Source organism: Rhinolophus hipposideros (genome assembly GCF_964194185.1).
Source record: "Rhinolophus hipposideros genome assembly, chromosome: 6".
NCBI lineage: Eukaryota > Metazoa > Chordata > Mammalia > Chiroptera > Rhinolophidae > Rhinolophus > Rhinolophus hipposideros.
In genome coordinates, this window is record NC_138052.1 from 53,749,792 (window position 1) to 53,763,080 (window position 13,289).

Sequence of the window (13,289 nt, forward strand, 5' to 3'; positions counted from 1 at the left end):
ATTGTGAAGAGTACAAGACAGTATATTTTCTTCTTAACAGAGCTGTGGGAATAAATACCTTTAGCCGGTGGGGCTTCTGGTTTTTTGGGCACAGTCACAGACACTTTCTTTTCAGGGACAACTTCTTTAGGTGCTTGAGGAACTTCGAAGATATTAGTATAGTTTAGTTAGAAAGTATAAAGAGGGAATATCGACAACACATTTTACCCAAGCAACACAATCTGTGAGACTGCAGGACACTTCTACACATGCGTCTCCCCCACCCTGACATGGGTGACCAACAACCGAGAAGGAAACATACCTTTAGCAGGTGGAGCTTCTGGCTTTTTAGGAAGAGCCACAGGCACCTTCTTTTCAGGGATGGCTTCCTTCGGTGGCACCTCAGGCACTTAAAAGATATTGGTAATTTGTGTTTAGAAAAGTTGAAAATAATTAATGACCATACCATGTAATCATACACCAAGATATTTTGGATAACTTCTGATTTTTGTTCCCTTTAGAATTATATGACCTTTATGTAATGGGGTTTATATATATGATTTTCTAGCTAAAATTGCTGTTATTTTACTCCCTGGCACATATAGCTTTGATATTACCTTCAGAAGGAGGACTTTCCAGTTTGGGAGGTTTAGCTTCAGGTACCTTCTTTTCTGAGACAGCTGATTTTGGCACCTCGGGTACTTTAAAGATATTAGTATTTCAATGATAAGACAGAGTAAAGACAAACGGACAGAATCAAACACAACAACATGGGGGTGACTACCTTTGGCTGTTGGGACTTCTGGCTTTTTAGGTGGTGCTACTGGCACTTTCTTTTCAGAGACAACTTCTTTGGGAACCTCTGGCACTTAAAAGATATTAGTAAAATCACATTTAGAACTTACGAAGCCCACTGGAACAAAATATTTTCAAGAGGAGAGGAGTTAATGCCTCATTAAAACCTAAGATCAGTGACAAATACCTTTAACAGGTGGGACTTCTGGCTTTTTAGGAGGCATCACAGGTGCTTTCTTTTCAGGAACAACTTCTTTGCGTGCCTTGGGCACTTAAAAGATGTTAGTAAAATTATAATCAAGAGTTATGAGACCACTGGAACAAAATATCTTCAGGAGCCAATGAATTGTATCTTCTTAAACTTAAATCTGTGACAAATACCTGTAACAGGTGGAACTTCGGGTTGTTTAGGAGGCGCCACACGCACTTTCTCCTGAGGGACAACCTCTTTGGGAGCTTCAGGCACTTGGAAGATATTAGTAAATTTACAGTTGAGTCACAAGGATTGACACAGACAGGAATTACATTTACACATCAAAAGAACTTTCAAGGCCCACTAGCAAGGTAATTCTTTCTATTGGTCTCCCCTATCCCACCTTGAAGGGAGGTCAGGAATGTACCTTTGACAGATACAACTGCAGGCTTTGGGGGAGGATGCATTTTCTTTTCTGGGACAACTTCTTTGGGAGCCTCAGGCACTTTAAAGATATTAATATTTTTACATTTAGGAGTTACAGTAATCAGTACACACAGGAAACACATTTATACAGGAAAAGACATTTTCCCAAATCTCTAAGCTTTCAACAACATATACCTTCATCATAAGGGTCTTCAGGCTTTTTGTGAGGAACCACACATGTTTTCTTTTCAGGGATTTCTTGAGGCACTTCAGGCACTTTAAGAAATTAGTATTTTAACATTTAGTGTTAAGAAGATCACTGGAAACAATCTCATGTTTTCAAGACTACAAGAGCTACTGCTTCTAGAGCTTGAAGTCATGGCAACTTGTACCTTTTACTGCTGGAGGTTCTCTTTCTTTGGAAGGAACTCTTTGTGCAGGAACAACTTCTTGAGGAGCTTCCGTCACTTTAAAGATATTAGTATGTCACATTTAAGAGTTAAAATGATTAATGGAAACAGTAAACACAATAAGTTAGCAAATGGGATTTTATGGAAGTCTCGTCTCTCCCTGTGTATTCTCTGCTGATCCCACCAATCAACTAGGTCTAACAGGTTAGTAGGATTCTAGAGATGAGGATTCACCCTTCTCCAGCACCTAGCAGTTCCCATGACACTGCAGACACTGTACTATGTGTCTCTTGAGTGAGTACTTTTAATAAGAGGGTTTTCTGTTTTGATACAAATAGCCACAGATACTTTCTGTTGAAAGGGAACTTCCTGTGGCCTGTCAGGCACTTTAAAGAGATTAGTATGTTTAACAGTTATGAAGAGCACGAGGAAAACATAGTTTTAAGAGCAGAGGACAGATAATCTCTTCTTCAGTATCTGTTCAGAGATGACAGGTACCTTTCATAGGCAGAGGTTCTAGCTCTTCAGGAACATCGCCAGAAACTCGCAAATCAGGAGCAACTTCTTTCACAGCTTCTGATGCTTTGAAGATATTAGTATCATACTTGGAGGTTAGGGATTCAGTGGAGGCATTAATCACATTAACTGAACCAAAGTAATTTTCATAGCTACAAAGTTGCTTCCTTCAAGAATTGCCTGAGGTAAAAAGTCTTGACGAAAGGAATCAAGTCTTATTTGAATTTGTTTATTATTCCCCAGTTTACTAATGCCATGCACATAATAGGCATTTAATAAATAAATGAAGGAAGGAATGATAAAATGAATGATACCTTTAGTGGAAGGTGTTTTAATTTTAAGGGGAGCAGCTATGGGGGTTTCCTTTATAGGGACCACTTCTTGAGGTGATTCAGGCACTTGAAAGATATTAATTCACTGTACTTCAGAGTAATGAAGATCAATGAAGTGTTTCAGTCATAACTCTACCTACAGGAATGCCCCCGACTGGGAGACCTCCCCGCTCCTCAAACCTAATTCTTTGGTATTAGTATGGATATTTGAGTACCAGGGACGATTTTCTTGATCACCTCAGGCACTATCAATATTTGTAATTGGACTTCTTGGAATGGTAGATGTATAGAAAACTAGATCATGGAAAATTAGCTTCAAGTGAAAAAAGTTGATTTTTTAAAATAATTAACAATGTACCTTTAGCTATTAGTTTGAAGAGAGCACAACATCTCCTTATATGGGTTTGCTTCATTTTGTACCTTCACCTTACGTATGATAAAAAGGTGTTTGTTTTTCAAGTATAGGAGAAAGAACAACCCCCAAATTCTAGACTTAGAAAACAATTTGTCATAGTGTTTGGATATTCTTTAAATTATAGAATATCATGGGTAGTGTAGAGAAATTGTTATTCTAAGTGTTTTAAAACTTTCTCATATTTGATTTATCTAAAAATATTCAAAATGGAAAAATGTAGGCCTCTTTAAAGACAAAAGACAATGAGAAGAACTCCTAAATATTCAGGGCAGAATTCTAGCTTTAATTGGTTTTCATTTTAACTGCTTTGGTTTTAGAAGGCTCTCAGGTAGAGATGACATAACAGAACAGCTCCACATTAAATGTAATTTCTTTTTCTTTAAGTCATAGCTGTCTGAAAATAGTTCTATGAGATTCAATTCTCATGGGAAATGAGTTTGTTCAAATTCATATGTTTGTTCTGGTTGTAAGTTTATTTTAATAGAAAAGCACTGCCAAAACGTGGTTATATTATATTCTGGAATTTCAACCCCATGGAGTACAGCCAAGCACCTCTGTCATTTGTAGGCACTGATTTCTACACTAAAGGGGGTGTGCTGAGCCAATTCAAACTAATTTGGTGGATATAAGTGTTATAAGTCATGTAGATTTTTTTTTCTAGCTAGTCTGATTTTTATATTTTACGGACACAGTCATAGCTATTTCCTATTGAAGAATCTGTCTGGGTCACATCTGCACATTATATTTATACATATTTTCCCTGGAAGCCTCATAGATAAACTTTATAGCCCAAGCGTCTTCATGTGTAGGTTAACTTTTTTTTTTCTACCTGTTTTCTCATAAATGACTCAGGAACATACATATACTCAGTCAAGCTTCTGATTTGGGGACCCATTTCTCTGAAATTACTTCTTTGTGTCTGGGGCTTTCAAGATATTAATACTTTTACATGTATTAAGCACAACTACAATCATTAGATAAGAAAGTCGACTTTCTTCTGCCTTGTACCTTTTGGTGATGGTGTTTTTCTTCTAGCAGCAGAAGCTGGTCCCTCTGGAACACCTTCTTTGGAGACTTTCAACTCTTCAAAGATATTAGTAGGTTTTAATTGAAAAAAGGCAGAGACATGAAGACATGACATATTATGAAAGTTAGGTATATTAACAGAGATTGTAACTTTAAAATTTAATTTTTGTTCTAATAGTTTATCTTTGTACATTCCTGAGTGGGACTTTGTGGGTGGGGCAAGTCATAGATAGTTTCTTGTCTTGGGCACATTAGGTCCTCTAAATACATTAGTATTTTAGCATTAGAATCTACACAAACACTAAACTTATTTCACAGACTGAAGAAGAAAGCTTTTCTTATTTAGATTTTAAAAACTAAGAATTATATCTTTAGCTGGAGGATGCTCTGAAATTTTGGGAACAGCCTCAGGTAACATCAACTGTGGAAAAACTCTTGTATCAGGCTCTTTAAAGATATTAGTAGGTTTATACGTAGAATTTGTAAAAACGGTGAATTAAATAACATGCAATTTTTGAGTCTTGAAGGCAAAGATATTCATCCAACTTTGATGTTGTTGAAATGTACCTTTAGTTGCTGGTGTTTCTTTCTTTTTAGGAATAGTCACATATATATTATCCTCTGGAACAACTTTCTTGGGTGGTTCAGGCACTTAAAAATATGAGTATGGTTATATTTATAAATGTTGAAGTAAATATTGAGCTATTAATATGAGCCAAAAATAAGTTTTCTTCAGATGGAGTCATTGGTGTATATACCTTTTGCTAGTTTGATTTTTGTCTTTTGAAGATGAGTCACAGGTACTTTTTCTTCTGGGGCTGATTCTTCAGATACTTCATAAACTTTAAAGATATTAGTATTTATTCAATGAGGGTGATTTCAAAATGGATGAAAAACGGTGGTAAGAAAAACATCATACTTAATACACATACATCACTCAAATCGCCAGTAATACATAGACAAAAATTAGTGACAATAACATGTTGGTTAGGAAAAAGCTTTTATGATCATGATGATAAAATTGAGGAATTCACTGACCAGGGACTATATGATTTTTCTACTTTTTCCGCAGACATATACTGGTAAAATTGTCCTATTGCTCTTAGTTTTTATGGATTTGTGCATAAAGAACAAGGTCAATGTTGAGTTGCACGTGGAGAATTCTCCTATATTTGACCCACTGGAAATTCATGTAAGCCCGTATCCTTTCCAAGAATCTAGTTATCTATATTTTCAAACCGTATCTAGTTTATGGCTTCATAGTTTAACATGAATGTGAATACCATTTAAGGATTGGAATCAGAAAATTAATATAAAAAGTATTAAATAGTTAGAAAATAAGGCAAATGAAGAAAATAAAGATTTCTCCAGCTTTTAGAAAGGAGGACTGCATGATAATGATAACCAAACTCAAGTATAAAAAGGGTATTCAAAGCAAGGAATCATTAAACATTTTTATCTTAACCTAGAATTATAGGGTGACAAAAAAATGCGTTTAAATGGAATTTTTTATATTAAAATAAATGGAAGAATATCTTGACTTCTAGAATTTTTACTACTCAGATTATTAAATAGTATCCTATTCAGAATATTTTATTATTCAGATTATTTTACTCTCAAATTGTTTAATCATAATTTTGCATGAAAGCCAAAAAGAAACAAACAAACAAAAAAACCAACAAAATGCCTTGAGAATTCTTTTGGGGTTCTAATGGCCTTGTAAATCTAGGGTCATTTGAGCAGCATATTGTCAACATATTTCCAAAGATTGCTTTAAAGAGTAAAAAAATAATAATGGTGGAGTATTTTGATTCTTTAAAATATTATTATGAAGTTAGTTACTTCATAGTCTAAGAAAATAAACTGCTTCAAAGGAGAAGACATTTGTACACTTAACAGATTTATAAGACAAAACAACAAATTCAATAAGACAAGTAACATCAAAAATTGGGCATTGTTATAAGTATAGGACTATTTATTTCTTAAATTGGTAAGGAAATATACTTTGAGGTTACAGCCACTTATATTATTTAATTTTAGCCAAATATTTTTGGCGTGTTAGGGTTTTACAAGATATTAGTATATTTACTTTTAAAAACTGTAAAGACAAACACAAATGAAACCAAAGAGAACCACCAATTTTTCTACACTCACTGTGCATTGTTATGTCTTCAGAAAGAACTGTAGGTAATTTTTCTTCTTGAATACTTTTCTTAGGCACCTCAGGAACTTTAAAGATATTAGTGTATTAATTGCTATATACGACAAATGTAAGATATTAAGAATATAAAAAAACAAGATACCTGGATTTAATCTCACACACATTCACTTTAAATCATGAATAACTAAACAAAGAGTTTCTGTTGTGATCAGAATCAGTCTATACCTTTAGCTGGTGGAATTTCAGGCTTTTTAGGAACAGCTTCATGAACCTTTTCTTCTGGAACAATTTTCTTGGGTACTTCAGGTGCTTTAAAAATATTTGATTGTTTTGTTTTTTAAGAATGTCATAACTGGGTATAAAATATCCAGACAAAAAGGGGCATCTAACAAAGAGAATGTCAAAATATTCCCGAATTCTAAGTCAACTAAGCATCTACTCACTGCATCTCTTTAAGTTGCCTTGACAATGAGTTCTTGATTTGTCCTGTTAGAGACATTCTGCCCTTTGGGTATAACATCATTTTCTATTGCAACTTAGAATGTGTTTATTTGTTTCCAGAGCTACTTGACAATGGCTTCCCAAATAAATAATGTATGAAACAGAAGCTGAGGGGTCAATGCTTTATAAATATTGCTTAAAAAGAGGACCAATACGAACAATAACAACTTTAAGGCTATGCCTATGTTCCCAGAGGGAGGATTCTGTTATAGAGCTTAAATTGAAATTTAGATCATTCATTTATATTGTGGCATTGAGAGGAGACTGATCTCTCTCTGTCTTCTCCATTGGGAGTGAATAAAAGGGGGTTGTATATCAGTGGCGAATTGGCAAAGGTAGGTACCTTTAGCTGGAGGAAGTTTGGGCTCTTCAGGAACACGAACTTTTTCTTCTACCACAATTTTCTTGGGTACTTCAGGTACTTTAAAGATAGTAGTAATAATATTTTTACTTTTAAATATTTATAAAGATTTTTAACAAGCATAGTATAAGAGAAATGCAAACACAGAACATAACAATATAAAATACAGACATCACTTTATCAAATATATTACAGTATTTAATGACGGTTGAATTTTTTATAATAGATAACACAACAGAAAGCCAGGGGAATTTCCCATGTTAGAACTTGAGAAGAAAAATTAACAAGACACCTTCAGCTGATGCTATTTCTGCTTGTTTTGGTGGAATAAGTGTTACTTTCTCTTCCGTGATAATGTTCTTAAATGTTTCACTGGTTTTAAAGATGTTAGTATGTATTATTCATTAGATACTGTTTTTGATTTCTATTGTGAAATTCCAGAGGTTTACATACAAAGCAGGGACATTAAACACATAGTTACTATGTATCTATATTTACTAGGTTATTAAAATTGATAATAGGAATACATGGATTTATTAATAAGAACATTAGTGGATATGTACTCAATAGTACCAAATGTGGATTAACTATTCAGTTAATAGAGACATTTGCTTTGGGTATTTTAGGTATAACAACAGTGAATTTGTTTTTTGGTAGAACTTCCTTGGACCCTCAGCCACTTTATAGATATTAGTTTGTTTTAGAAATTCCAAAAACACAAAACACAGAACAAAAACATCAAGTAGAATGCAAACTTGTAAAACAACCAAGGTGTTACTGTATGTACAATGAGGAAAGTAACTTTTTGCCGATAAAATACCTTTAGCTGGTGGCTCTTTTCGAGGAACAACTTTAAAGGGTAGTTTTTTTGGAGGGATGATTTTCTCAGATATCTCAGGCCCTTCGAAGATATTAGTGTTTTGGGTTAGAATAAACTCTTGAGGTATTGTGGAACATTACTATTAAAGTTAGTACAATGAGGGATCTAAAATGCTTTATCTGTTTATATTTTTTGAATTTAGACCACACCTACTTCCAACAAAGACTTGATTTTACAATATTTCACCTATGTTGTATATTTACTATGTATACTAAGAGCGCGCACACCCACATTTCTTCATATTACATACACATTATTACTTTACACAAGAAATGGAGTGGTATTAGAAAGAATTATTTGTGTTATGTCTTATCCTCAGAATATACTAGAATGCAGGTGCTATTACCAACATTTCATTTACTTCATGTTATTTCTCTAATGAAAATATCATAAATGGTGGAATCTTTTGATAAGTAATTATCAGTTTGTGAAGAGTTGACTGAAATATTAACAAAGTGATAGTTATTTTGCCTGAACATGTGAATTCCTCAGTGAACTAAGGAGCTTCTTTTCCACTCACTTGATGACACCGGTCAGTTATTTCTGATACCTGTATCATTCATGTAGCATACTCAGTTGAATTTTAAAAATAATACAAAAATTCATATAGTGATCTGATGAGATAAATAGATATCAAATATTACTATCCTGTCTGTTAAAATTATAGTCTGTATGGTTAATCTCTACTCTGTATCAATCTTTGTATGAAATCGTTTCAACTCATATTTAAAGCATTTCATGATTTTTAACTTAAAATAGGTGGGTTTCTAGTGTTTCAAACTGAACATGAAATGTACTTTAAAAAAGTTAGTTAGGGCAAGATATAACAATTTTTAATATCTGCAAAATCCCCTATACCTTTAGGTGGAGCTTTGGGTTTTTCATATATTTCCACTTCTTCAGCCTCCAAAACTTCTATTACCCTATGAACTTCTTCAACTCTGTGTACTTCTTCAACTCTACGTTCTTGTACTTTGATAAATTCTTCTATTTCATGAACCTCTTCTTCTTCAAAATATTCTTCAACTTCGTGGAACTCTTCTCCTTCAAGAGCTTCCACTACTCCTAATTCTGTTGTTTCTTGTACCATTTCCTCTTTGTGGAAGGCAACTGATATTTTTTCTTCAAAGACAGTCCTCCCTGAAAGAGCATCTTTTTAAAGATATTTTTTTTTAACACAGAAGAAATGAAGATGTAAATTGAAAATATAAAATACAAAGAAAAAAAGGCTTTCATGCAACAATGAAGAAAATTAAAGATATTTCTCAAAATACCTTTAGCTGGGGGAACGACTTCTTTTTTGGGCACAGGGACTCTCTTTTCTAGGATTTTCTTTTCTGGGACTTTCTTTTGTACTTCGGGCACTTTAAAGATATAGTTTTAACATTTAGGACAGTTAAGAGCAAGCTTTCATAGACAAAGACATCAAAATCAATCAAGACAGAGACATAAAACATAAAAGCTTTAATGAAAAAAAATTTAAAGAAAGTTCAGATTTAAAAGATAAGCTGTACCTTTGACTGGAGGTGCCTCTTTTTTCTGAACAGGAACAGGTACTTTTTCCTCAGGAACTTTCTTTGGCACTTTAAAGATATTAGGTGTTACAGTTAGCTGACAATACTCAATGATAAACATGAAATTAAAATATTAGAAACAACACCAACAATAACCAAAGTCTAAGAAGTCACTCTGTGCTATTAGACACCAATTTCACGGGCAATAAATATATTTTCTCAAGTCATTCATTTGTGCTAACCATACCCTTAGAAGAGGCTATGTCCACAAAGAACCTGTGTTAGTCCTATTTTTTTTAATAGCAGTAATTACCCACGTTGGGCTTATTGCTACTATTTTTAACTTAGTAAAGACATTTTTGCCTTTTGAAGTCTTCACATAGGTGCCATATTCTGCTGGGCACTATTATATCTGTTGAAGATGTTTACGGTGACAGGGGTGCATAATCTTGTGTATTAGAGCACTACTGAAGCATCAACTTAATTAGAAAGCAATGAGAAGTAGACCTTTTGTAATAATCTTGAATACTTAGACCAAATATTACAGAAGGGTCATGAGGATTATTAAAGTAGTTATTAGCCAAGCAGTAGAACAGATATTCCCCCTATAAAATAATACATAGGTATAATTATTTTCATATACATAAGAAAATTTTTTATGTAATGGAATAAAATCTATGAATGGGAGATGGGGAAGAAGGATCCATTGTTACGTGTGTAAGTACAGAGAAATGTATTATTACCATTAAAATCCTCAGCTATTAAAAATAAGAAAATCCTAGAATAGTTTACACACACACACACACAATCCTCCATTAACATCCTGAAAAAGGCTAAAGAAATGGAGTAAGTTATATTTTTACTAGTTCTCACTCAATTTTATAACTTTTCCACTTAAATGACTCTAAGAACACAGTGAAAGAAGACACTTTTGTTTTAAAAAGAAAACTAATGGGAATTTAAAGGTATTATTAATTGGGAATTGTTATACCTTTAGCTGGTGGTGCCTCCACTTTTTTAGGGACGGGTGTAGGTGCTTCAGGTACTGCTTTCTTAGCCACTTCAGGCACTTAAAAGATATTTTATAGACATTTTTAAAAAATGACATACAAGAAACAGAACAATGCCCATATACCAAAAAACAAAAAACAAAAAAAACACAAAACATTGACTTATTTAAAAAAGATATTAGCAACCTAAATGGTAATTATATATATATATAGTATATATATATAAATATACATATAGATATAGATACACTTATCTATCTATATTTATATATCTATATCTATATCTATATCTATATCTATATCTATATCTATATCTATATCTATATCTATATCTATATCTATATCTATATCTATCTATTCTAAAGGTGAGAAGGATATTACTTGGAAATCCTATAAGCAAACATAATATCAATTATACAAAAGATTGTCATAGTCTTCAGGAATAACAGGCTAAGAATTATTCTAAAAACTGAACACCACAGAAATACATTTCCTCCATCTTAATATTGAAGAAAAAAAATAAGGGGTTGGCCAGAAAAAAATGAATGCACCAATAACACAACGAACATAGATCACTCGCTCTAATTGTATTGCAGCTACAGTGGACAACGTTGGGGGTGGGTGGGGAAGGAACACAAAGCTTCAGATGCCAGTAATAATTAACCTTCAGGCTATAATTGCTATCATAGAAGAAAAGAATACTGATGAGTATTAGATAAAGACGAATTCTGAGAAAGATTTGGAACACTGCGGTTTTTAAACGTCTGACCCATAAAAGCAGCTGTACCTCTAGGTGGCACCACCTCCTCAACCTCCTCTACGCTAGGTGGTTCTTCTGGGATCTCTTCTGGAACAGGCTCTTCAGGCTCCTCATACACTTTAAAAAGATTATCATTTTATAAATTATTTTTATAATTCTCCTGAATATTAGACTAAACTGACGTATCTGAAAACCGAGATTGTCTGAGCAGTGTAAGCGACTCATAGCTCAGCCTTACAAATGTGTGTAAACTCACTAGTCCTTGAACAAAATCTGCTGGGTCTTCAAAACATGCCAGGCCCTTCCCAAAATTTTAGAATTGGAAAGGATTTCAGAGAGAATTTGGTTTATTTTTTTGAAAATGGAGGTGAACTTGTTTAAAGGAAAAGATTCACTATGGGGTAGAAGTCGATCTTCTGCAACTGTTACTCAGGCTTAATTGGAATTTCTCTTGGAAAAATATCCAGCAATTGCCAATCAAGTCATCTAATGAAAAAGTTACCATAGCAAATACAGTTTCCCTTCAGAGACTCTCATTAAGATAAAACCAGCAAACAACAAACAAACAAACAAACAAACAGGCTAAGCATGTAAGAAAGGAGATTCAATTGGTTTTAGATTGCCTTCCCAATTTATATTAGATAAGTAATAATTAGGTGTGTCTGAATATGTTTATTTTATGGAGTGAAATGTGCATTTATCTTCTTCAAATATTAAACAATGATAAGAAGATGACTTTGAAAAAGCCGTTTTCTTAGAAAGTCATCTACCTTCAACTGGTGGAACTTCCTCTTCCTTAGGGAGAATGATTCGTCTTTCTTCCACTTTTTTAGGTACCTCAGGAACTTAAAAGATATTGATTGTTTTAGGCACTTAAAATGCAAGAACCAAAGAAAAGTACATAAAGACCAAGTTTCCCATTTTTCAACACAAATGATTAAATATCAAATCGCATGTGCATAAAATGAAACATTGACATTTCACAGAATCAGTTAATGACACAAAATAAAGAGATTTATGGTTTAAGATTAAGGGTCCATTAAAGAGATATTCCATCTTTTACTGCTGGAGCCTCTACTCTTTTAGGAAGAGCAATGGGTACTTTTGGGACCGGTTTCTTAGTTACTTCTGGTTCTTTAAAGATATCTGAATTTAGTAGTTTTATTGTTTAGAAACAACGAACAGAAAACACAAAATACACAAACACAAAGTGGAGAAATTGACCTAGTACAAACATGGGAGCAACAGGGTCACAAATGACGAATGTAAACGACTGACCACACAGAGCAAACGTTTATGTTGAACATCCTGTGTGGATAGCATCAACGTTCAACATCGGTGCAATAAACACATCCTGTTTTGGGTGATGTACCTTTGGCAGGAGGAGCCACTGCTTTCTTAAGACCCGGAGGAGGCACCTTCTTTTCTGGTTCAGGTTTCTTAGGCACCACAGGCACTTTAAGATATTATTTTATTTTATAATTTCAGTTTCACAAACACAAAGGCAATGGACACAGCAATAATACAAGTTATGTTAGCAAGTATTGAAACAGGACATTTCGACTTTTACAGGTGATGGAAAGAAATGGCAGTGTCTAATTTGCTTGGGAACAGCAGTACCTGTGGCAGGAGGAGCTTCCTCTTTCTTGGGAATGATCACTTTCTTCTCTGGCACTTTCTTCTGAACCACAGGTACTTTAAAGATATCATTTCATGATAAGAATTTATTGTGAGGGACAAGAAAGAGAGAACACAAGAAGTCGACACACAAAAAGACCAACATGCAACAGTCTCTCAGGATAAGGGCGTAATGCAAGTTGGGAGCCCAAGTGTTATGATATAATTGTTTTGTAGAGCAAGGGATCAGCACCCTATTTGAATATCAGAGAACAGATGCTGTCATTTCATTTATTTAAATTTCACTAGTAATTTATTAATTCATTATCTATAAAGTATTTCTTAATCCTTGAAATCCAGTAAAGGATCAGCTTTACTATGTATTTCATTTAT

The 13,289-nt window shown here is 33.7% G+C and overlaps 1 protein-coding gene across 1 annotated transcript in view; it reads right to left on the reverse strand.

Moving 5' to 3' along the window:
* TTN (titin) overlaps positions 1–13,289 on the reverse strand; it is a 272,150-nt gene that overhangs the window by 126,675 nt on the left and 132,186 nt on the right. The window contains exon 123 of the mRNA XM_081051210.1: positions 302–388. Within this exon, the coding sequence (XP_080907336.1) occupies positions 302–388 (87 nt within the window). The remainder of the gene's footprint in view (positions 1–301; positions 389–13,289) is intronic.